The 25,962-nt window shown below is 47.5% G+C and overlaps 1 protein-coding gene across 1 annotated transcript in view; it reads left to right on the forward strand.

Annotated features, from left to right (window-relative positions):
- Positions 1-25,962, forward strand: part of LCP2 (lymphocyte cytosolic protein 2) — a 1,189,974-nt gene that overhangs the window by 877,137 nt on the left and 286,875 nt on the right. The window contains exon 15 of the mRNA XM_073573677.1: positions 6,431-6,443. Coding sequence (XP_073429778.1) covers positions 6,431-6,443 — 13 coding nt within the window. The remainder of the gene's footprint in view (positions 1-6,430; positions 6,444-25,962) is intronic.

Below are 25,962 nucleotides of genomic sequence, written 5' to 3' on the forward strand. Positions count from 1 at the left end.
CATACGCTTCATATATCCTCTCTCATTTGGTCTGCTGTTATAGTAGCATTTCATCAGATCCAGGTTCTCTTGCCTTGTCATGAATGGTTTGTTCCAGTAACCCATTTATCATCAGATTGACCTGGTTCCTCGACATCTGACGCGGACCTTGTTAATCCTGGCGACGTCCAAGCTGACATGACTCTGTTTGTTCGTGACACTCTCATGTTTGAGGTAGGCACTATAGTGTTAGTAGTCTTGCCCAAGGACCACTACTGGTATATTACAGTATGGTTGAACCCCACAGACTCCCATGTTGGCGGTTATGCACTTTTAACAGTTATAACAGTCACCTAAGGTAGTATTATAGTTTCAGGAGCATTAGTATATAATTTAGGAGCCTTAGTGTATAATTTATTTTCAATTTTATTTTCACAGGTCAGTCTCCCATGTCATAGGCTGTGAACTTAACCACTACACTATACCAGCCACTCTGGCTTTGTAGATGAAGGGAGATACGTGTCATTGCGGTCAGTGATATGAAACCGGAGTGTTTTGTGCTTCCAGCAAACTATGTGCTGAGAAGCCATCTACAGAGTTTTAATGGGCTGGTTTTATGTGAGCACCCGCACTGCGGGTGGGAGGGTGCTCACCATACCCCTCTTTCCCTGCAGGTGTTTAAGGGCCTGCAGTGATGTCATAATCATGTGACCAGCCATGTAATATATACCTGGACTTGTGGTTCAGTCTGTGTGTGCTGCTTTGGGGAGAAGCTGTACTTCCCACAGAAGTAAGGACTGGGAGTAGTTTCCCTAACAGTGTGCAGGAGGATCCCACTCCAATGAGGACTGTATGCCATCATTTTTGTTTTGCTTTTCTGTCTTGCCTGGAGGGCTGTGTTTTGTTTTCAACACCATGGTTGATGCTGCATATAATAAACCCACTGGTGCTTTACGTGCACATGATCCTGAGTCTACCTGAAGGCTTCTACCGAGCATGACAACCCCTCACAATATATAAACATCCTCTTTGAAAAGTAAGATTTTAATTAACATTTCAATGCAAGAACACTTTCCAAAATGTTGACAAGACTTATTTTCATAGAACTTTTTTTACCCATATTATAAAAGTGAGGTTAATAATGTTCAATAAAATCTTCAGTTTTACTCAAATTAGTTGATGTAAAAATACCCACACATCAAAAACTACTACATGTAGTATTGTGTATGACCTCCATGATTTTTAAGAACAGCACCAAGCAGGATTTCCAACTTGAGGGCTTTTTCTTTTCCTGGACAACTTATTAAAAAAATCACAGACTGACAATATTTATTGCGCACATATTGGAATACCACAATAAATCATTATAATTCTAAGTGATCCATGTCTATAGCCCATTATTTTGATATGAAAACATGAGCAGCAATCACTGTGGACTGTAAAGTGATGATAATTACAGTCACTTTTTTTATGGACATGGCAAAAAAAGTGTCCTTTTTACTGACCAGGAATTTCTGGATGGTTGACAATCCAGTTAGCAAGTCTACTATGGAATCAACAAGTTGGTGACATATTGCGGTATCTATCTTTTTCCAATATTCAAGAAAATATCTTATAGAGCCTGGATGCTGGATGGAGAATGATGCACAACCTGTTCCTTAATAATCCCTCATTGAGTTCATATCAGGAGACATACTTCACCACCAGTGGCGTAGCGTGGGGTGGCGGGGGGCGGTCCGCCCCAGGCGGCACGTGTGTGGGGGCGGCGCGGCAGCAGCAGCAATTCGTCTCCTCTGTAGGAGAAGCGCGGAGGCACAGTGCAGCTGCTGAGATCACTGGAGACATTCAGACTAGAGCAGCGGATCAAGTGCACTGTCCTGTAATCGATTGCCGAGCGCCTGGAGCTGCCGGCCAATAAATACAGGCTGTGTGTCTGGGGAGGCTGCTGCTGCCTGCTTCATCCGTTTCTCTGGGTTTGACTAGCTGTCCCTGGCTAACCCCTCCCTGTCTCTGTGCAGATCATGGAGGAAGTGGGAGCTGGATTACCCTCAGCTGCAGCACAACTGCCCTAGTGTCCAAAGCAGCTGCAGAGCACCAGAGGCGGCAGCAGCCACGTCCCCAGGGATGGCAGTGTGGCCCCGCATGCCTAAGGTAATGGCAGCCGTGCGCTCCGTGCTGCTGCAGGTGACGGAGGAGGGATGGGAGGGGGGCACAAACTTGTTATTGTCTGGCACTGTGTCACTGCGCTGCTGACTTGTTGATTGCAGGAGGAGGGGAGGGAGCTGTCACCCTGCCTGTCACAGTGCTGTCACCCAGCCCCTGCCTGTCACACTGCTGTCACCCTGCCTGTCACAGTGCTGTCACCCTGCCCCTACTTGTCACCCTGCCCATCACTGTGCTGTCACCCTGCCCCTACCTGTCACCCTGCCCGTCACAGTGCTGTCATCCTGCCCCTGGCTGTCACCCTTCCCCTGCCTGTCACACTGCTGTCACCCTACCTGTCACTGCGCTGTCACCCTGCCCCTGTCACCCTGCCTGTCACAGTGCTGTCACCCAGCTGTCACACTGCCTGCACTGCACTGTCTCCCTGCCTGTCATAGCATTGTCACCCTGCCCCTGTCTGTCACCCTGCCTGTCACAGCGCTGTCACCCTGCCCTGACTGTCACTGCACTGTCACTCTACTCCTGCCTGTCATCCTGGCTGTCACCCTGCCTGCACCGCACTGTCACCCTACCTGTCATAGCATTGTCACCCTGCCCCTGGCTGTCATAGTGCTGTCACCCTGCCTGGACTCATGGTTGTTATACCTGTCTGCCGCTTCTCTCCCTCCCTTCCTGTCCTCCTTGTCTTGCCTATCTGCATGTCACCCCACTGTCCAAATGCTTATCCTGCCTTATCTGCCTGTCACTCTTCTGTCCACCTGCTGAATTTTTTTCTGCTACCCGCTTCTCTACTTTTCACTGTAGCTGTTACCTGTCCTGTCTGTCATCCTGCTGTGCACCTGTTTATCCTGATTCTGCTGCCAGCCCTACTACATTTCATCCATCCAATTACCAGTGCCTACCCTGTCTATCCTCCTGCCTGCTTGTTCTGACTGCCTGTCACCCTGCTGTTCACTTGCTTATCTTTGTTCTGTTATTTCTACTTTTACAATGTCAGTGCACAACACATCTGCCTGTTTGTCTGTCACTGGTGTCTATCTGCCTGTTACTTGTACCTGTTTTTTTTTTTTTTTTTAATTCTGCTACCTGCTTTTCTACATTTCACTGGTGCCTGAGCCTTTTCTGCCTGCCTGTCCTGCTGCTGTCCATCTGATAATCCTGCTTATTTTGCTGCTCGTCCTTCTACTTTTCATCCTGCCTGTCACCAGTGCCTGCTCCCCCATTTGCCTGCTTGTCACCAGTGCCTGCTCCCCCATTTTCCTGCTTGTCACTAGTGCCTGCTCCCCCATTTTCCTGCCTGTCACCAGTGCCTGCCCCTATGTTAAGCTACACATGTGTACATCTGGTGTTATATGCAGCCATTGTCAGTCAGTGACTGTAATAATGCTTCAGCACACATGAAGGTAGAGAGGGGGGGAGTCTGTGTGTCTGAAATGTTGGGGTGCATAAACTTACCTGGTGATGTATCTAGATCACAATCAGTCTTGACCACCAGTTTTTTTTTTTTTGCTCACACAATAAGGGCTTGTTCAGACTGGCGTATAATTGGGCAGTGTGCTGTCTGTGTGTGTCATGGACCATACATGGGCTCCTCGGATGCTTCCGGATTATTAACGACCAAAGGGGCGGCAAATTTTTCGACCGCCCCGGGCGCCATAAACAGTGGCTACGCCACTGTTCACCAATGAATCATTTTCATCCTGTTCTTCTTCAGAAACATAGCAAAAATGTTTTTCATCATTATCATGTTAGGACTGTAATGCTTTGAACCCAAATCAACACCTATGGGAAATTCTGAAGAGACGTTGAACATTGCTCTCCATCCAGCATCCAGGCTCTAATAGAGGTTGTTGTTGAAGAATGGAAAAACAGAGATGTTGGAGTATGTTTACAATTTGTTCATTCCATGACTAGTGCTGCCCTTAAAAATCATGAAAGTCATACAAAATACTAGATATTGTAGTTTTTGCCATTTATTGAATTCATTTTTGCATCAAATAATTTGAGTAAAAGTGAAATTTTTTTAAATGAAAATTACCGGTATATTATTAACCTTACTTACTAACTGGGTTAAAAAAATGTCTCTGAAGTTCTGTCTTGTCAAAATTTTAGAAATTGTTTTGTAAAAATTTCTAAATTGTTTTAGAAATATTGATTAAAATCTTACTTTTCAAAAGGGTTTGTACTAATTTATTCTGAGCACTGTAGATGGATGATGCATTGCATGGAGAAAGATCTGAATGTATTCACATTATAAAAGGGAATACAGCAGGGTGTAAATACATTACACAGGGTAGTTTGTGTACATTTATACATATAGAAACAAGGAAGAGCTGCATCTACGGCAGCATCATTTAAAAGTGATGTGTCATTTGTGAGAAAAAGATGAATCCCTGCTGAGAACAATGGAAGCTTATAACCCAGAGAAAACCACTAGTCACTGACTGGCTCTCCCTGAGGATAAAATGATAGTGTTCAAGGGCCAAATCGCCGACCAACAATTTCATTGATTGTTTCAAGTGGCCTGGCTTTTGCCGAGGAAGGGCGAGGTTTAGGTTGCGTTAATGTCTTCTTAAATATGTGTTCACCTATGTTGAACAAATATTTAACAGGAATCCATTTAGAATCTCAAAGAGACGCCTCCTTTGGTGAGCAAAGCCAAGTGATCCAGATCACCAAAAAGAGCCGGACTGCCCATGAATAGCATTCACAGAAACAGAGTGAGCTCTGCTGAATGCAGCTTCTCCCACCTGTGCAGCAATTGACGTGCCCCAAGGGCCGTGGGATACTCGGTACCGGGCCCGTCGACTTCAATGGGGGATGTCACAGTGGCTGTGACCCGGTCCGTGGCCCCAGGCGGTCAAATGCAAAATATGATTGGTGTAGAGTTATTATTGGAGTGTAGCAGAAATGAAAATAAGTTTATATATGAATACGTGACGCCACCTGTGGTATTTTGGTCAGAGGCGACCAGCGCTGCGGTGTTGTTCCCCTGAGACTATTGGTGTGTCGCAGCTGAGGTGAAAATGGCTCTCCACAGGTAGAGCAATAGTCCCAGGGCCTTTGAGAGTTGTTTTTAGGGGTGATGTTGTCAGGCGGAGTGGTGGATGTAGCAGTGCTGGGTGCTTGGTGCAGAAAGGAGACAAAGGACTCAGTTGAATGCAGTTCTAAGGGGCTTTATTCACAGTCTGGTGCACACAGACACCCACTTTGGCGCTGAGCCCTCCAAGCAAAGGGGTCCAGTCAACTCCCAGGTGAATGAGTACACCCCTCCAACACTCCCTGTCAGTATATTCCTTCCTAGGCCGTCTCCTCAATGCTGCTTTAACTCCTTTCTTCCTATCAGCATCTCACAGTCAGTGTCCGAGGCTAGCTGCTGCGGATCCTGTCAGAATTCGTAACTCAGGCAATTTGTTGATCCTACGTGGCAGCCTTTCTGGAGAAGGTAACTGTGGAAGTTCACTGTGGCCCATACAGTAACCACAGCTGTCAGCTTGCTAGTTAAGTTCGATGTTCACTTCACTAGGCTAGGGGCTGAGACCCTTCTGCGACCTAATTTCTTTCCCCACCTGATGGCTATCAGCGTGGAACTCTAGAAAAATCACTCCTTCCTTCAGGGAGCCTTCCTTTCCAGTCCAGCAGCTCCTCCTGACAGGAGCTGTCCCCAACACGTCCTTCCACTTGCTCTCCCCCTGAGGGAACCCCCACAACTCACTTCAAATCTCCCACTTTTTCTCTAAGCTCCACCCACTCGCTGTCAATGATTGGCTGTTCTAAATCACTCCACTTTCTAAGCTCCTCCCCTACTACCTACCTTCCCCACTAACCCCCCAACACCCTTTCCTAGCCAGTCTGGGATGAGGCCATCCTCCCGAAGGGTACACCCAGATGCCCTGACTAACTAGTGTGTGTTGAGTGCGAGTGTTAGGAGTGTGGTAAAGCGCCCCCATCTTACCCGGTCGTGAGATACCACACTTCTGGATGAGGTGCAGTGCCTCTGTGGCTACTGGACCCGCAGGGGTGCCACACAAGCTCTTCCCGTTCTTTATTTTCCAGAGGAAAATCATCAGGAGATCATGTGATCATTGGTTACAACAGGATTTGGCTAAGCAAGGTATTTAGTGAAGTGCTTATCTAAGTCAGTTAGTTCACATGAAGGGGACATGTAAGATAATGGCAAACCTTCTTTAAATGACAAGTAAGCAATAGAAATACTTAGATTTAAAAAAAAATAAAGCAAAAAAAGCTTATATTGTTAATTAATACACTGTTCTGTGTTTGTTTTCAGCCTGAAGAAAATGGTAAGTTTAATCTTTCCTTTCATGTACATGCCGATTTCTAAGGATGCCTTATTCTGTAATGAAAAAAATGTTATTGAATGTTCTGTTAAGTACTTTATATCCTATAAGATGCACACAGTAATGTATGAAATCCAGAGTACCTCATCAATGAAAACCACAGTGCCCCATCACAAAACAATATTCAATGTTCAGGAACATGCTAGAAATGCTTATTATACTTGAAAGAGGGGGAAAAATCACTCCAAAATATACTAAGGGGATTCCTACACTTCTTTTGAGGTCTGGTATTAATGATTAATGTCTATTTTGACTAGCAACAATTAATACACAACTTAGTCATCTCCTAACATTATCTGTAGGGATGAACAAACCCAAACAGTAAAGTTTGAATTCTGTACTGAACACCTAGTGTACGGTACTGAACCACTAACAAGGACTTTTTAATGTAATTTTGGTTTCCTGTTCAGGTTTGCCAGTCTAATAAAGCTTGTTGAAAGGCTGCAGTGCAGCCAATCAGTAAGCTTTTAGACTGTGGGCACTTCCAGAGCCATAACAGCCATGCCAATACTGTGATTGGCCAGCGCAGTGCGTGACCCGGCCTGTATAAAGGCCAGATCACGAGTTCCACCTCCATTATGTTCCTATTAGTGTAGGGATAGGACGCAGATTCAGTGAGAGATAGATTCTGACAGCGCACTTAGGGGGCTGTGTTGGGCCTTGGGCCTTGTATTGTTCAACATGTTTATCAATGATTTAGATGAAGGAATTGAGGGTACACTGATTAAATTTGCTGATGACACAAAGTTAGGAGGGCTAGCTAATACTAGAGAAGAGAGAGTGAGGATTCAAAAAGATATAAATAAACTGGAGGCTTTTGTCATATCACCTATTTTTGTCATACTGCATTTTTATTTTTTACTGTTCATTACTTGGCCGCTTCCTCATACATACACTACCATTCAAAAGTTTGAGGTCACCCAGACAATTTTATGTTTTCCATGAAAACTGATACTTTTATTAATCAAATGAGTTGCCAAATGAATTTAAAATCTAGCCAAGACATGGATAAGGTTCAAAAAAAAAGATTTTTATTTATAATAATAATAATCTTTATTTTTATATCGCGCTAACATATTCCGCAGCGCAATACAATTTTGCACACATTATCATCACTGTCCCCGATGGGGCTCACAATCTAAATTCCCTATCAGTATATGTCTTTGCAATGTGGGAGGAAACCCACGCAAACACGTGGAGAACATACAAACTCCTTGCAGATGTTGTCCATGGTGGGATTCGAACCCAGGACTCCGGTGCTGCAGTGCTAACCACTGAGCCACCATGCTGCCCCGAAATAATAATTTTCTCCTTCAAACTTTGCTTTCATCAAAGAATGCTCCCTTTGCAGCAATTACAGCATTGCAGACCTTTGGCATTCTAGCAGTTAATTTGCTGAGGTAATCTGGAGGAATTTCACCCCATGCTTCCAGAAGCCCCTCCAACAAGTTGGTTTGGCTTGATGGGCACTTTTTGCGAACCATACGGTCAAGCTGCTCCCACAACAGCTCAATGGGGTTGAGATCTAGTGACTGCACTGGTCACTCCATTACAGATAGAGTACCAGCTGCCTGCTTCTTCCCTAAATAGTTCTTGCATAATTTGGAGGTGTGCTTTGGGTCATTGTCCTGTTGTAGGATGAAATTGGCTCCAATCAAGTGCTGTTCACAGGGTATGTGTCACGCTCGCGCCTTAGCTGAATGGCGCGAGCCGGGGGTTTGTGGCCCCACTGCGCCACAAACCAGACTACCCTGGAAGGGGCGTGACTACGGCAGCTGCCTTGGTCTTCACTGGAGCCTCTGATGGTGAGGTCAGGCTTGTGCGGCAGATAGCTGTCGGGTGCCACTCCAGGGTGGTGTCTGGCTGTGGCTGCTGATCCCTCTCGGGGACAAGTCACTCGGACAGGTGTGACTAACAGGCAGGCTGAGACACTGGGCAAGAGGGCACGGCTTGGAGACACAGGACAGGCGGGCACGGCTTGGAGACACAGGACAGGCGGGCACGGCTTGGAGACACAGGACAGGCGGGCACGGCTTGGAGACACAGGACAGGCGGGCACGGCTTGGAGACACAGGACAGGCGGGCACGGCTTGGAGACACAGGACAGGCGGGCACGGCTTGGAGACACAGGACAGGTGGGCACGGCTTGGAGACACAGGACAGGTAGGTGACGGCTTGAGACACAGGGCAAGCAGGAGTGGTATATGAGAGAACAGGTTTGGACCTGTTCACACAGGAGGTGCAGGTAGGCAGAGCCACAGGAGTACGGAGCAGGGAGAGCCGCAGGAGTGCAGAGCCGCAGGAGTGCAGAGCAGGCAGAGCGGCTAAGGAGCCGTGCAGACAGAGCGGCTAAGGAGCCGTGCAGATGCACAGATAAAGCTGCAAGAGTGCAGATGCACAGATAAAGCTGCGAGAGTGCAGATGCACAGATAAAGCTGCGAAAGTGCAGATGCACAGACAGGGAGGACACAAGGAAAGACACGGCAGAGAAGGAACCACAAACAAGGACACTGACAGACAGAGGTAAGACTGAGTTCAGACAGAGACGCAGGGACAAAGACACTAGGACCAGGATATTCTGCCTCCTGGCAGGCGGACAAAGAACAGACAAGGCACTGGAAACAAGACTCAAGGGCCAGGATATTCAGCCTCCTGGCAGGCAGACAAGGTACAAGGCAAGACAAGAAGTATTCCTCCAGAGAAGGAGATATATAGAACAGGGCCTGGCTTCCTCAGCTGCAAGACACTGAGTATAGACATTGCACAGGCCATGTTTCAGTGGCTGTGGCAGGGTTAAATAGTCCAGGGCTCTAGGTAATTGGTCAGAGACCCATTAGCCAGGTGCACCCAGACTGCATAAGAACCAGAGAGTTCAGGCGCCGCCCCCCTATACACAGTCAGGAAACATGGAGAGCAAGCAGGAAGACAAGAGGCATAGCACATGGAGCTCAGGGCTGGCAACAGACAGAATTCACAGCATGGCTTGAAGCAGAAAGTAAGTTGGTGTGTGGGGGATGGGAGGCCATGCAGTGATGCCAGCAGGGTTGTTACAGTACCCCCCCTTTACGGCCCCTCTTCCTCAAGCCTGCCAGAATGACCAGAAGAAGGAGTATGGGACCACACACAGTCCAGGTTGACACAACATCTTTAAGGTAGGGTGGAGTATGTGTGCCATCCGGAATCCCAGATTGCCCGGTTTCTTGGTGCCCAAGGCAGTCAGTTTCCAACACAGAGGGTACAAAGACTTCTTCCTCCAAATTGGCAAAAGGCAGGGACCTGGAAGCTTCAGACTTGACCCCTACATCAGCCAGCCAGCTAGAAACAGAAGACACCTTCACTGAGTCCAACTTCAGCCCGATATGCCAGAAAAATTGGACCTCCTCCTCCTTCCGGTTGGTGAGAAACGGAGATGCATAGGTCACTGTTCCAACCTCTTCACCCACCTGCCAAATGGAAGCTGGAGGCATACATAGAGGGAGCCACTTCAGCCTTGTAACAACCCTGCTGGCATCACTTCATGGCCTCCCATCCCCCGCACACCAACTTACTTTCTGCTTCAAGCCATGCTGTGAAATCTGTCTGTTGCCAGCCCTGAGCTCCATGTGCTATGCCTCTTGTTCTCCTGCTTGCTCTCCATGTTTCCTGACTGTGTGTATAGGGGGGTGGTGCCTGAACTCTCAGGTTCCTATGCAGTCTGGGTGCACCTGGGTAATCTGTCCCTGACCAATCACCTGGAGCCCTTGACTATTTAGTTTCGCCACTCCCACTAAAACATTGCCTGTGCAATGTCTATACTCAGTTAGTATCTTGCTGCTGAGGAGGCCAGGCCCTGTTCTGTGTATCTCCTTCTCTGGAGGTTTACTCCTAGTCTTGCTTTGTACCTTGTCTGCCTGCCAGGAGGCTGAATATCCTGGCCCTTGAGTCTTGTTCCCAGTGCCTTGTCTGTTCTCTGCCTGCTTGCCAGGAGGCAGAATATCCTGGTCCTTGTGTCTTTGTCCCGGTGTCTCTGTCTGAACTCAGTCTTACCTCTGTCTGTCAGTCTCCTTGTTTGTGGTTCCTTCTCTGCCGTGTCTTTCCTTGTGTCCCCCTATCTGCGCATCTGCACCCTCGCAGCTTTATCTGTGCATCTGCACCTTTGCAGCTTTATCTGTGCATCTGCACCTTCACAGCTTCACAGCTTTATCTGTGCATCTGCACCCTCGCAGCCTTATCTGTGCATCTGCACCCTCACAACTCTGTCTGCACGGCTTCTTAGCCGCTCTGCCTGCTCCGCACTCCTGCGGCTCTGCCTGCTCCGCACTCCTGCGGCTCTGCATACCTGCATCTCCTGTGTGAACAGGTCCAAACTTGTTCTCTCATATACCACTCCTTCCTGCCTATATCCATACCTGCATCTCCTGTGTGAACAGGTCCAAACCTGTTCTCTCATATACCACTCCTGCTTGCCCTGTGTCTCAAGCCGTGCCCGCTTGTCCAGTGTCTCCAAGCCGTGCCCGCCTGTCCAGTGTCTCCAAGCCGTGCCCGCCTGTCCAGTGTCTCCAAGCCGTGCCCGCCTGTCCAGTGTCTCCAAACCGTGCCCGCCTGTCCAGTGTCTCCAAGCCGTGCCCGCCTGTCCAGTGTCTCCAAGCCGTTCCCGCCTGTCCTGTGTCTCAAGCCGTGCCCGCCTGTCCTGTGTCTCAAGCCGTGCCCGCCTGTCCTGTGTCTCAAGCCGTGCCTGTTTGCCCAGTGTCTCCAAGCGGTGCCTGTTTGCCCAGTGTCTCCAAGCCACGCCTGCTTGCCCTGTATCTGTCGTATCTTCTTGCCCTGTGTCTCAGTCTGCCTGTTAGTCACACCTGTCCGAGTGACTTGTCCCCGTGTGGGATCAGCAGCCACAGCCAGACACCACCCTGGAGTGGCACCCGACAGCTATCTGCCGCACAAGCCTGACCTCACCATCAGAGGCTCCAGTGAAGACCGAGGCAGCTGTCGTAGTCACGCCCCTTCCTGGGTAGTCTGGTTTGTGGCTCAGTGGGGCCACAAACCCCCGGCTCGCACCATTCAGCCAAGGCGCAAGCGTGACAAGCCTGTTACCCTGAAAAAACTGGACCACATCTTCCTGGTTAGAGGATGAGTGAAGCTCTGTCTTGGGACCTTCACCCCTAGGCCACAGGGGAGCTGAAGGCATACACTCTGGATCCATCTTCAGCCCTTTATCCTGGGGAAGACAATCAAGAGGCAGGGGTGCTCCTGGGAGCAGAACACTGGTATAGTCGCTGGGGATGTGTGAGGAGACTGAGACCGCCTCCCCCTCTTCAGAGGCATCCTCACACCTTGACTCGGCGACTAGCAAGCCAGGCGAAGAAGACGACCTTGCTGACTGAATGCGACGCAAGGGAACCAGACACCTCTTGTCACTTGGTTGTTTCAAGTGTGGTGCCTTGCTGGGTCTCCAAACATAAATGGGCACCAGGATCTCTGGTTCAGAATGACCCATGGGCATACTAGACAGCCAATGGAAGACGAACTTCTTCGTATACAAAGCTCCGACCTGGAGCTGTAGTTGTCCTTGCAGGACTAGACTGTTCTCCAATAGGGCTCGGCCACCTCGAGAGAACGCCCACGCCGGCTTCAGGAGCTGTATGACAGAGACCACACACTGACTCTGTAAGACTAGTGACTTAAACACACCAAAGCTCCCTGAAGGCAGAGAAACAGTTAAAGAGTTTAATGGAGAGGGAGTACTCTCGCCAGGGGCAGCCTCTTCTACTGACCCAGGGTTCTGGAGTACAGGCTTCACAGGGCAGAGGCCAGATTCCGGCTGTAACTTGGCCAGCTTCTTCTTTTTAGACCTCTTGGATCTTGCACGGGAGGCCACATCGGCAGACTGTGGAACAGGTGATGGCTGGATGGCCATAGGTGGTTGAAATGTTTCACCCACAGGTTCCTCTTGTCTAGTCTGCCTCTGGAAGCTTGGAGGGGAAGACTTTTCAGGAGCAACTGGTCAAGGCATGTCGAAAACTTTACGGAAGGCCACCAGGAAGGCCCCCAGGCTCATGACGACAGGGTCCCCTGCTTCCCAAAGGGGACAGATCCAGTTCAAGGCATCACCAGCTAGGTAGGACATGATATATGCCACCTTGACCCGGTCAGAGGGGAAACAAACTGCATTCTGCAGGATGTAGTGCAGGCACTTTTTCAGGAACCCTTGGCACTCTTTGGGGTCCCCATAGAACCTAGGCGGATCTGCTGGGTCGTGCTCTTCGTAGGCCAGGAGCTGCTCATAGATGGCCTTGGAGACTATGAGTGGTTCAGAAGTCTCCACAATTGGAACCACACAAGGCAGAACAAACTCTTCCGGTGGCTCACACTGGCAGGGAGAGAGTTCATGACGCTCTGCGAGCGGAAGGACATGGGACTCAGCGGGGACCATGGCCTGTGCAAACTGTCACGCTCGCGCCTTGGCTGAATGGCGCGAGCTGGGGGTTTGTGGCCCCACTGAGCCACAAACCAGACTACCCTGGAAGGGGCGTGACTACGGCAGCTGCCTCGGTCTTCACTGGAGCCTCTGATGGTGAGGTCAGGCTTGTGCGGCAGATAGCTGTCGGGTGCCACTCCAGGGTGGTGTCTGGCTGTGGCTGCTGATCCCACTCGGGGACAAGTCACTCGGACAGGTGTGACTAACAGGCAGGCTGAGACACTGGGCAAGAGGGCACGGCTTGGAGACACAGGACAGGCGGGCACGGCTTGGAGACACAGGACAGGCGGGCACGGCTTGGAGACACAGGACAGGCGGGCACGGCTTGGAGACACAGGACAGGCGGGCACGGCTTGGAGACACAGGACAGGCGGGCACGGCTTGGAGACACAGGACAGGCGGGCACGGCTTGGAGACACAGGACAGGCGGGCACGGCTTGGAGACACAGGACAGGTAGGTGACGGCTTGAGACAGGGCAAGCAGGAGTGGTATATAAGAGAACAGGTTTGGACCTGTTCACACAGGAGATGCAGGTATGGATATAGGCAGGAAGGAGTGGTATATGAGAGAACAGGTTTGGACCTGTTCACACAGGAGATGCAGGTATGGATATAGGCAGGAAGGAGTGGTATATGAGAGAACAGGTTTGGACCTGTTCACACAGGAGATGCAGGTATGGATATAGGCAGGAAGGAGTGGTATATGAGAGAACAGGTTTGGACCTGTTCACACAGGAGATGCAGGAAGGAGTGGTATATGAGAGAACCGGTTTGGACCTGTTCACACAGGAGGTGCAGGCAGGCAGAGCCGCAGGAGTGCGGAGCAGGCAGAGCGGCTAAGGAGCCGTGCAGACAGAGTGGCTAAGGAGCCGTGCAGATGCACAGATAAAGCTGCAAGAGTGCAGATGCACAGATAAAGCTGCGAGAGTGCAGATGCACAGATAAAGCTGCGAGGGTGCAGATGCACAGATAAAGCTGCGAGGGTGCAGATGCACAGATAAAGCTGCGAGGGTGCAGATGCACAGATAAAGCTGCGAGGGTGCAGATGCACAGATAAAGCTGCGAGAGTGCAGATGCACAGATAAAGCTGTGAGAGTGCAGATGCACAGATAAAGCTGTGAGAGTGCAGATGCACAGATAAAGCTGCGAGAGTGCAGATGCACAGACAGGGAGGACACAAGGAAAGACACGGCAGAGAAGGAACCACAAACAAGGAGACTGACAGGCAGAGGTAAGACTGAGTTCAGACAGAGACACAGGGACAAAGACACTAGGACCAGGATATTCTGCCTCCTGGCAGGCGGACAAAGAACAGACAAGGCACTGGAAACAAGACTTAAGGGCCAGGATATTCAGCCTCCTGGCAGGCAGACAAGGTACAAGGCAATACAAGAAGTATTCCTCCAGAGAAGGAGATATACAGAACAGGGCCTGGCTTCCTCAGCTGCAAGACACTGAGTATAGACATTGCACAGGCCATGTTTCATTGGCTGTGGCAGGGTTAAATAGTCCAGGGCTCTAGGTAATTGGTCAGAGACCCATTAGCCAGGTGCACCCAGACTGCATAAGAACCAGAGTTCAGGCGCCGCCCCCTATACACACAGTCAGGAAACATGGAGAGCAAGCAGGAAGACAAGAGGCATAGCACATGGAGCTCAGGGCTGGCAACAGACAGAATTCACAGCATGGCTTGAAGCAGAAAGTAAGTTGGTGTGTGGGGGATGGGAGGCCATGCAGTGATGCCAGCAGGGTTGTTACAGTATGGCATGGCATTGCAAAATTGAGTGATAGCCTTCCTTATTCAAAATACTTTTTACCTTGTACAAATCTCCCACTTTACCAGCACCAAAGCAACCCCAGACCATCATATTACCTCCACCATGCTTGACAGATGGCTTCAGGCACTCTTCCAGCATCTTTTCAGTTGTTCTGCATGATACAAACACCTCAAACTTGGATTCGTCTGTCCGTAACACTTTTTTCCAATCTTCCTCTATTCAATGTCTGTGTTCTTTTGCCCATATTAATCTTTTCCTTTTATTAGTCAGTCTCAGATATGGCTTTTTCTTTGCCACTCTGCCCTGAAGGCCAGCATCCCGGAGTCGCCTCTTCACTGTAGACGTTGACACTGGCGTTTTGCGTGTACTATTTAATGACTCTGCTACTTGAGGACCTGAGAGGCATTGTTTTCTCAAACTACAGACTCTAATGTACTTGTCTTGTTGCTCAGTTGTGCAACAGGGCCTCCCACTTCTCTTTCTACTCTGGTTAGAGCTTGTTTGTGCTCTCCTCTGAAGGGAGTAGTACACACCGTTGTAGGAAATCTTTAGTTTCTTGACAATTTCTTGCATGGAATAGCCTTCATTTCTAAGAACAAGAATAGACTGTCGAGTTTCACATGAAATTTCTTTTTCTGGCCATTTTGAGAGTTGAATGGAACCAACAAATGTAATGCTCCAGATTCTCAACTAGCTCAAGGGAAGGTTTATAGCTTCTCTAATCAGCCAAACTGTTTTCAGCTGTGTTAACATACTTTCACAAGGGTTTTCAAGGGTATTCTAACTATCCATTAGCCTTCTTACATAGTTGGCAAACACAAAGTACCATAATGACACTGGAGTGCTGGTTGTTGGAAATGGGCCTATGAAGATATTGCATTATAAATCAGACGTCTGCAGCTAGAACAGTCATTTACCACATCAACAATGTATAGAGTGTATTTTTGAATCATTTAATGTTAGCTTCATTGGAAAAAAATGTGCTTTTCTTTCAAAAATAAGGAAATTTCTATGTGACCCTAAACTTTTGAACGGTAGTGTAACCCGGTGTTTCTGTTGATTGTTTTTACTACACATTAGGTTACGGGTATATTAGGGTTAATAGGGCTACCTACAATGAGTGGGGGCGTAATACCATAGAAAATAAGGTTGCCAACCTCCACTGATAGGTAGGGCATCCACTAGCAAATTTTAGGGCATGTTAGTCCACACATTTTGTTACTTATTTGTGCAGCCCCTATTGTTTTTTTTGTTCCCCTAGAGCCCTAGTTTTTTCACCATTTTCATATATTTACCGTATTTTTCGGACCATAAGACGCACTTTTTTCCAAAAAAAAATTGGGGGGAAAGGGGGGGTGCGTCTTATGGTCACAATGTACTCACCTCCGGGGCTCTGCAGTGCGGTGGTGGCAGCGGGCGGGGCTCTGTGGGGCGGTGGTGGCGGCGGGCTGTGCTCTGGTGCAGGGGCGGCGGCTCCGCCGGCATTTCCTCCAAGCCCGGAGGCCGCCGCCATGTTGCGGTGGCCTTCGGGAACATGGATGCCGGAAAGATGGATGCCGGTCCGGGGAGGGCGCATGCGCGCGTTCAGATCTCGTCCCGAAATCTCGGATCTAAATAAACATGGTACCGCTGAAAACGCCATCTTGTCCCACAAAAAACAAGCCATGATATTGCTCAATCAGTGGAAAAATAAAAAAATTATAGCTCTCAGAATAAAGCAATACAAAAATTAACAGAAGTTTCCTTATATTAAGGCACTGTGGACACCGTTTGACCTGTGGTTTGGTGGTGTACATCTTTTTCGGATTGCATGAAAGCACCCTTTCAGCCACAGTTTTGTGCACTTCTGAAAAGAAGGACACCGCTGAACAGAGGCCAGACGGAGACTCTGTTGCCTCATTATAGTGAATGGATCTTTTGGGGGTTTCATCTGAATCACATCACTCAGAGATTTATATGGAAACCCCAAAGTAAGTGATCAGGGCAGAGCACCGGATAAATGCTAAGCGTTATGTAGAATGTTCCCAATAAAAACTTCAACTCAATCCACAAAAAGCAACACTCAGGTCTGTCATCTGTTAATGGAAATATAGGGGGCTTCTGCGTTACTGGTAGCACAAAGGCTCTGGAAAAGCAAAATGGCTCCTCACTCTCCAAAAGAAATTCAGCAAATTCTGCGCTCCCAATTCCAAATGCCCCCCTCCCTTCTGAGCCCCACGGTGTACCTAAACCACATATAGTGTCCACATGTTTGGTATTTCTGAAGCAATGAGAGCCCGCATAATTTATGTATGCATGCCTCCAGAAACATGGGCTGGACATAACGTACTGGTGACTGCATCATTCTGGTCACTATAGCGTATGGGTCACTACAACAGCAGTGTGCAATTTTCACTTGGCAACATTCATTGCTGCTTGTTTTCAGAAAATACCCATGGAGTCAAAATCATCACTGCACCTGTAGATAAATTCCCAAATGGGTATAATTTCCAAAATGTGGTCAGTTGAGTGGGGATTTTGCTCTTCCAGCAATTAGGGGCTCTGTTTATGAAGTCCTCAAATTGTTCTAAGAAAATCTACGCTCCAGGAGGAAAATAGCACTTCATTCCTCCAGAGTCTCTCCGTATGGCTAAGTGTTGTGAGTTCAATTTCCCCTTCACCATTGAGGTCTGATGAACTCCCTCTTCTGGTGAAGGAAGGTAGTGAGGCTGATTACCAAGCACCTGAGCAGGATGATGATGACTGGGTGACTGAAATTGCTGACTGGATATAAGGCAGCCGACGCCCTTCTGCCTGGCTGGTGATTTCTCTGAGGGATTCTAGGAGACCAGTCTGATTCCTGCTCCTCAAAAGCTAAGTTTTCTGCTCTGCTTTTTGCATTTGTGTTTTAGTTTTGTTTTGCCTTGTTTTTCTGGATTTCTGCCATTCCCGGCTGGGGTGAGCTGAATTCCTTTTTGCTCTGCCTTCAGAAAATACCTGAGTACTGATATAGTCTTTTTGAAGCCTAGCGTCTTCAGGGCTTTTTTCCCTATCAGTCTGTTGGCTCTTGTTTTGATAGGGTTTTGGCGGATTGCAGACAGCAGCTTTTCTATCCTGTCCTATTTAGTTAGCTTGGGCCCCATCATTTGCTCAGCCTATCTTTCTGTCTGTGTGAGTGTTTTTTCATCTTGCTTCACCGTCATTATATGTTGGGGGCTGCCTATAGCTTTGGGGTCTGCTCTGGGGCAGTTTAGATTTCCCTTTCTGTCTTTAGGCTATTTAGTTCTCCGGCTGTGATTGAGGGGTCTAGGGCACCGTAGGAACCCCCCATGGCTACTGCTAGTTGTTGTTGATAGGTTCAGGGGTCTGCAATCTGATAGCTGCCAACTTCTCTGGTTTTCTGGACTTAGCTAGTATTTCTGTTTTTGCCTCCTACGGTGACTCATTCATAACAGAATCACCAGCCATACCGCAGATCCTAGGGTACTCAATAGCAGGAAAGAATTGTAAAAAAAAATAAAAAGTGTGTATATTTTTTCCTCTATATCTCTGAGGCCGTAGGGGGAATTTTTTTTTTCTCTCAAAGGAGATAAAGCAATTGTCTGATCGTGTGGAGCAGCTCGCTGCGGAAGTGTGGGGAATTTCTGCCTACCTTGCTCATTCACATGCTGCTGAACCAAAGATCCCTACTCCTGATGTGTTTTTTGGGGATCGGTCTAAATTTTTGAATTTCAAAAATATTTGTAAATTATTTTTTGCCTTGAAGCCTAACTCGTCAGGGAGCTCCACACAGCAGGTTAAAATTGTCATCTCTTTGCTGCGTGGCGATCCCCAGGATTGGGCGTTTTCTTTGAAACCAGATGATCCTATTCTGACTAATGTGAATGCATTTTTTCAAGCCTTGGGGTTGTTGTATGACGAACCTAATGCTATCGATCAGGCTGAAAAGACCCTGTTGGCATTGAGCCAGGGTCGAGATTCTGCAGAATTGTACTGTCAAAAATTTCGAAAGTGGGCGGTCCTTACTACCTGGAATGATAATGCCTTGGCAGCTCTCTTTCAGAAGGGTTTGTCAATAGCCGTAAAAGATACTATGGTGGGATTTCCTGTTCCCTCTGGTCTTGACGATTCTATGTCATTAGCCATTCAGGTTGATCGGCGTTTACGTGAACGCAGGACTGCACGAGAGGTGTTGCCACCTGTTGAACAAGTGTCTGAACCTATGCAATGTGATAGAGTTTTGTCCAGGGAGCAACGTCAGGAGTTCAGAAGGTGTAATAAGCTGTGTTTTTTTTGTGGAGATGCCTCGCATATTGTGGATTCGGGAGCAGCCCTGAACCTAATGGACTTGGATTTTGCTAAACGTTGTGGATTTCCGATGATACCTCTGCGGACGCCTATCCCTTTGAGGGGGATTGATGCTACTCCTTTGGCGAAAAATAAACCTCAGTTTTGGACCCAGGTGGTAATGCGGGTCGCCCCAGACCATCAAGAAAATTGCAGATTTTTGGTGTTGCATAATTTGCATGATACCATTGTTCTGGGGTTTCCCTGGTTGCAAATTCATAATCCAGTTTTGGATTGGAAATCTGTGTCTGTGGTGAGTTGGGGTTGTCGGTGTGCCCTTAGTGAGGCTCCGGTTTTTTCCACCTCTCCTCAGTCGCATGATGTTCCTGACTATTTGGTGGACTTTTATGATGTATTTAGTGAGAATGAGTCTGCGTCTTTGCCTCCTCATAGGAGTTATGACTGTGCAATTGAACTGAGCCCGGGGTGTAAATTTCCCAAGGGTCGGCTGTTCAATTTATCTGTACCCGAGCACGAGGCTATGCGAACCTATATTAAGGAGGCGTTGGAGAAGGGTCATATTAGACCATCCTCTTCACCCTTAGGTGCCGGTTTTTTTTTTGTGGCCAAAAAGGATGGTTCATTAAGGCCTTGTATTGATTATCGTGCCCTCAAGAAAATTACTATTAAATATCATTATCCGTTACCCCTGATTTCAGATCTATTCTCCAGAGTTAAAGGTGCTTGCTGGTTTACCAAGCTTGACCTCAGGGGGGCATATAATCTTATACGCATTAAGCATGGGGATGAATGGAAGACGGCGTTTAATACTCCGGAGGGACATTTTGAGTACCTGATGATGCCTTTTGGGCTCACTAATGCCCCTTCTGTCTTCCAGTGCTTCATGAACGACATTTTCCGAGACTTTGTGGATAAATTTTTGATTATCTATCTGGATGATATTTTGATCTTCTCCAAGGATTGGGATTCTCATGTGGAACATGTTCGGACTGTGTTCCGGATCTTGAGGGAGAATTCCCTGTATGTCAAAGGATCAAAATGCCTTTTTGGGGTACAGAGGATTTCATTTTTGGGATTTATTTTGTCTCCGTCAACTATTGAAATGGACCAGGCCAAGGTACAGGCCATTTATGATTGGGTTCAGTCCACTTCTTTGAATGCCCTCCAGAAGTTTTTGGGTTTTGCTAATTTTTATCGCAAATTTATAGCAAAATTTTCTAGTATTGCCAAGCCATTGACTGATCTAAGAAGGGTGCTGATGTGTTGAATTGGTCTCCGGAGGCTGTTTCTTCCTTTCAGGAGCTGAAGCGAAGATTCACTTCTGCCCCGGTTTTGCGGCAACCTGATGTCTCACTCCCGTTCCAGGTAGAGGTGGACACTTCTGAGATTGGTGCAGGAGCTGTTTTGTCGCAAAAGGATCCTGTAACCTCTAAAATGAATCCCTGTGCTTTCTTTTCCCGAAAGTTCTCTCCATCTGAACGTAACTATGATGTGGGGAATCGGGAACTGTTAGCCATGAAATGGGCATTTGAGGAGTGGATACATTGGTTGGAGGGAGCTAAACATCAAGTCGTGGTCCTCACTGACCACAAGAATTTGATTTACCTGGAGTCGGCCAAACGCTTGAACCCTAGACAGGCTAGGTGGGCCTTCTTTTTTACACGTTTTGATTTTGTGGTCTCTTTTCTTCCTGGCACTAAGAATGTCAAGGCTGACGCTCTCTCTAGGACCTTCTTTGCTGATTCTCCTGTGGTGACCAAGCCTGCTACCATCTTAGGCGAAGGGGTAGTTCTTTCTGCCATCTCGTCCGATTTGAGACGTGCTCTGGAAGAGTTCCAGGAGGACAAACCTGAGCATTGTCCCAGTGGAAAGTTGTATGTTCCTGACCAGTGGAAGAAGAGAGTGATGTCTGAAGTTCATTGCTCTGCATTGGCTGGTCATCCAGGTATTTTTGGTACTAGAGATTTGGTGAGTCGGTCTTTTTTGTGGCCCGCCTTATCTCGTGATGTCAGGAATTTTGTGCAGTCCTGTGGGACTTACTCCCGGTCTAAACCTTGTTCTCGCTTTAGTGGGTTGTTGATGCCTTTGCCAGTGCCCAGGAGGCCATGGACCCATATTTCAATGGATTTTATTTCTGATATGCCTGTCTCTCAGAGAATGACTGTTATCTGGGTGATTTGTGATAGATTCTCTAAGATGGTCCATCTTGTACCACTCCCTAAGTTGCCATCTTCCTCAGAGTTGGTGCCCTTGTTTTTGCAACAGGTGGTTCGCTTGCATGGGATTCCTGAGAACATTGTATCTGACAGAGGAGTTCAGTTTGTTTCTAGATTTTGGAGGACTTTTTATTCCAAGCTGGGAATTCAGTTGTCCTTCTCCTCTGCGTTTCACCCTCAGACCAATGGGCAGATGGAGAGAACAAACCAGACTTTGGAGTCTTATTTGAGATGTTTATCTCTGCTGATCAGGATGATTGGGTCTCATTTTTGCTCTTGGCCGAATTTGCTTTAAATAGAGCTAGTTCTGCCACTTTGATGTCACATTTTTTTGTAACTTTGGGTTTCATCCTCGATTCTCTTCAGGGCAGGTGGCGTCTTCTGCCTGCCCAGGTGTTGACACTGTGGTGGAGAGAATGCACCAGATTTGGGACCAAGTGGTGGATAAGTTGTCTCTCTCCCAGGAAAAGGCCCAGCGGTTTTCCAACCGGCATAGGACCATTGGTCCCCGGTTTAAGGTGGGTGATATGGTTTGTTTGTCATCAAAGAATATCTCTATGAAGGTGGCTCCTCCAAAGTTTAAACCTAGATTTATTTGACCTTACAAGATTTTGGAGATTCTTAATCTGGTCTCTTTTCGATTGGCTCTTCCTGGTACATTTAAGATCCATAACGTGTTTCATAAGTCTCTGTTGAAGAGGTTTGTTGAGCCAGTAGTTCCTGTGGTGGCACCTCCTGACCCTGTATTGGTTGAAGGTAATGTGGAATATGAGGTTGAGAAGATACTGGATTCTCGCCTGGCTAGACGGAGACTCCAGTATTTGGTTAAGTGGAAGGGTTATGGCCAGGAGGATAATTCTTGGGTCTCTGCATCTGTTATTCATGCCGAAAGATTGGTTCGTGCTTTTCATCGGGCCCATCCTGATCGGCCTGGTGGCGTGGATGAGGGTTCGGTGACCCCTCCTCAAGGGGGAGGTACTGTTATGAGCTCATTTTCTCGTTCACCTTTGTCCGATGAACCCCCTCTGCTGGTGAAAGGAGGTGGTAAAACTGATTTGGATGGGAGAGACCTGTCACCTGAACAGGTGGATTGCGATTGGACATCCGGAATCTGAGTGGATATAAGGCAGCCGATGCCCTGTGGGGTTGCTGGTGATTACTCTGCTCTGAGCTCTGGCCTCCAGTTCAGTTCCTGTCTTCTAAAGCTAAGTTTATGCTCTGTTATTGTTCCATGAGATTTTGTCTGATTTGCTTAGTTTTGTGTTCAGCCAGCCCCGGCTGGGGCTTTGCTGAATTTCCATTTTTGTCCCTGATTGGTTAATTCTCTTTTGCTCTGTCTTCAGAATATATCGGAGTGCTGATATAGGGATTTTGAAGTCTAGTGACTTCAGGGCCGTGTTTCCTATCTTAAGTGTTGATTCATTTTTGGTAGGGTTTTTGCGGATTGCAGCCAGCATCTTTTCTGTCCTTTCCTATCTAGTTAGTTGGGCCCCATCATTTGCTCTGCCTGTCTTTCTGTCTGTGTTTGTGTTCTCATCTGTTTTCACCGTCAATACATGTTGGGGGCTGTCTATTGCTTTGGTGTCTGCTCTGGGGCAGTTTAGATTTCCCCTTTCTTTCTTTAGGCTTATTTAGTTCTCCGGCTGTGACGAGGTGTCTAGGACCACCGTAGGAACACTCCACGGCTACTGTTGTTGTGAATAGGATCAGGGGTCTGCAATCCGCTAGCTTCCAACCTCTCCGGTTTTCTGGACTTAGCTTGTATTTTTGTTTTTTTCTCCTCCGGTGACTCATTCATAACACTTAATGAGTCAGTCACCAGATACATGCATCCATCCTCATTTTATAGCCGCGTCCTTTCGGGATCTTCCTGACCTTTCAGATGGTCCAATCCGAGCTGGAGAAGGACCTGAGCATGTGACCTCTGATCTCCAATGAGAGATCGTCCCACAGGCATGCTCAGTGGACTGAAAGGAGGACTTAGTCCCTGGAGTGGCTCCCTGCTGGCCAGCGTGTGTTGCTATAGGTGGAGCAGAGGTGGCAGCAGCAACCAAACCCACAGAGCTCGTCTGAGCAGAGCGCCGGGATCGACGAGTCTGCCGAGCAGGCTTCTCTGTGGCTGGAGAGTAATTGGAGACCGCCAGAAGCAAGGCTCGGGATTCCTGCTGTGCAGCGACAGGAACCCGACACCTAACAACCTTGAGCGGTGCAGTTTTTAGAATGGTGTCACTTTTGGGAATTTTCTAACATGTAGAGCCCTCAAAGTCACTTGAAATGTGAAGTGGCACCTAAAAAAATTGGTTTTGTAGGTTTTATTGGAAAAAGAATCCAACAGTCTTATCAAGTTTTTTATAATCGCTGCAACATAGCTAATAAAATAAAACCCAGTCCATCGTCAGAGATACAGTGGGTATGGAAAGTATTCAGAACTCTTTAAATTTTTGACTCTTTGTTTCATTGCAGCCATTTGGTAGATTAAAAAAAAACATTTTTTACTCGTTAACCCCTTTACCCCCAAGGGTAGTTTGCACGTTAACAGGGCTGGTTTTAGGCAAAGTGGGGCCCTAGGCAAAGTTTAAAATGGGGCCCCAAATGCTAACATATTGCACATCACACAGAAGCATTTCAGTTGTATTTACATGCGCTGAGTTCAGGACGCTAAATGAGTGTGATCGACAATATTGGAGTCGTTCAACACTTGTTTCCCGGCCTTGGTCCACCATCTGAGAAAGAATGATGGGAACAGAACAATCACTAATGGATCAATCTGTACCCATACAGTATCATGTTATCAGCAGCACATCTACAGTTTACACCCCATAGTACTCCATATAATATAATGTGTCCCATAGTCCTCCGTATTGTATAATATACTCCCTATAGTCCTCTGTATTGTATAATACACTCCCTATAGCCCTCCATGAAATATAATGTGCCCCATAGTCCTCCATATAGTATAATACACTCCCCTTAGTCCTCCATATATTAAAATACACTCATATACACTGCTTAGTCCTTCATATAGTATAATACACTCCTCGTAGTGCTCCATATAGTATAATGCACTGCCATAGTCATCCATGTAGTACAATTCAGTTCCCGTACTATAACGCACCCCCATAGTTCTTCATATAATGTATTCCCCATAGTCCTCGATACAATATAATGCAGCCACCCCATAGAGCATAATGCAGCCACCCCACAGAGTATAATGCAGCCCCACCATACAATATAATGTAACCCCCATAGAATATAATGCAGCCCCCCCTTACAGTATAATGCAGCTATCCCTTAGAGCATAATGTAGCTACCCCACAGAGTATAATGCAGCCACTCCACAGAATATAATGTAACCCCCCATAGAATATAATGCAGCCCCTCCATAGAATATATGGCAACCCCCTCATAGAGTATAATGCAGCCCCTTATATAGTATAATGTAGCCCCTCCATAGAATACAATGTAGCCCTCCTCATATAGTATAATGCAGCCCCCATAGAATATAATGTAGCCCCCTCATAAAGTATAATAAAGCCCCCATACAATATAATCTAGCCCCCCATAGAATATAATACAGACCCCCATAGAATATAATGTAGCCCCCTCATAGAGTATGATGCAATCATCCCCCATAGAATATAATAAATATAATTCAGCCCCCCATAGAACATAATGTAGCCCCAAATAGAATATAATACAGCCCACCTCCCCATAGAATATAATGTAACCTGCATAATATATAACACACCCTCCCCCATAGAATATGATATAAAATGTACCCCCTTTGGTATATAACACAGCTGCATAGTATATAGCCCATTCCCACGTGGTATATAGCTCATCCCCACATGGTATATAGCCCAACACCACATGGTATATAGCCCAGCCCCACATGGTATATAGCACAGCCCCACACGGTATATAGCACAGTCCCACACGGTATATAGCACAGCCCCACACGGTATATAGCACAGCCCCACACGGTATATAGCACAGCCCCACATGGTATATAGCACAGCTCCACATGTTATATAGCACAGCCCCACGTGGTATATAGCACAACCCACCATGGTATATAGCCCAGCATGGTATATAGCACATCCCACCATGGTATATAACCCAGCACCACATGGTATATAGCCCAGCATGGTATATAGCCCAGTACCACATGGTATATAGCCCAGCAAGGTATATAGCTCCGCATAGTATATAGCCCAGCATGGTATATAGCCCTGCACCACGTGGCATATAGACCAGCATGGTATATAGCCCAGCACCACATGGTATATAATCCAGCAAGGTATATAGCCCAGCACTACATGGTATATAGCCCAGCATAGTATGTAGCCCAGCATGGTATATAGCACAGCACTACATGGTATATAGTCCAGCACCATATGGTATATAGTCCAGCACCATATGGTATATAGCCCAGCACACCACATGGTATATAGCCCAGCACACCACATGGTATATAGCCCAGCATGGTATATAGCACAGCACCACATGGTATATAGCCCAGCATGGTATATAGCCCAACACCACATGGTATATAGCTCAGCATGGTATATAGCCCAGCATGGTATATAGCCCAGCACACCACATGGTATATAGCCCAGCATGGTTTATAGCCCAGCACACCACATGGTATATAGCCCAGCATGGTATATAGCCCAGCACACCACATGGTATATAGCCCAGCCTGGTATATAGCCCAGCACACCACA

The sequence above is a fragment of the Dendrobates tinctorius genome, unplaced genomic scaffold (assembly GCF_039654945.1).
Source record: "Dendrobates tinctorius isolate UK_male_01 unplaced genomic scaffold, ASM3965494v1 ptg000036l, whole genome shotgun sequence".
In the NCBI taxonomy this organism is placed as follows: domain Eukaryota; kingdom Metazoa; phylum Chordata; class Amphibia; order Anura; family Dendrobatidae; genus Dendrobates; species Dendrobates tinctorius.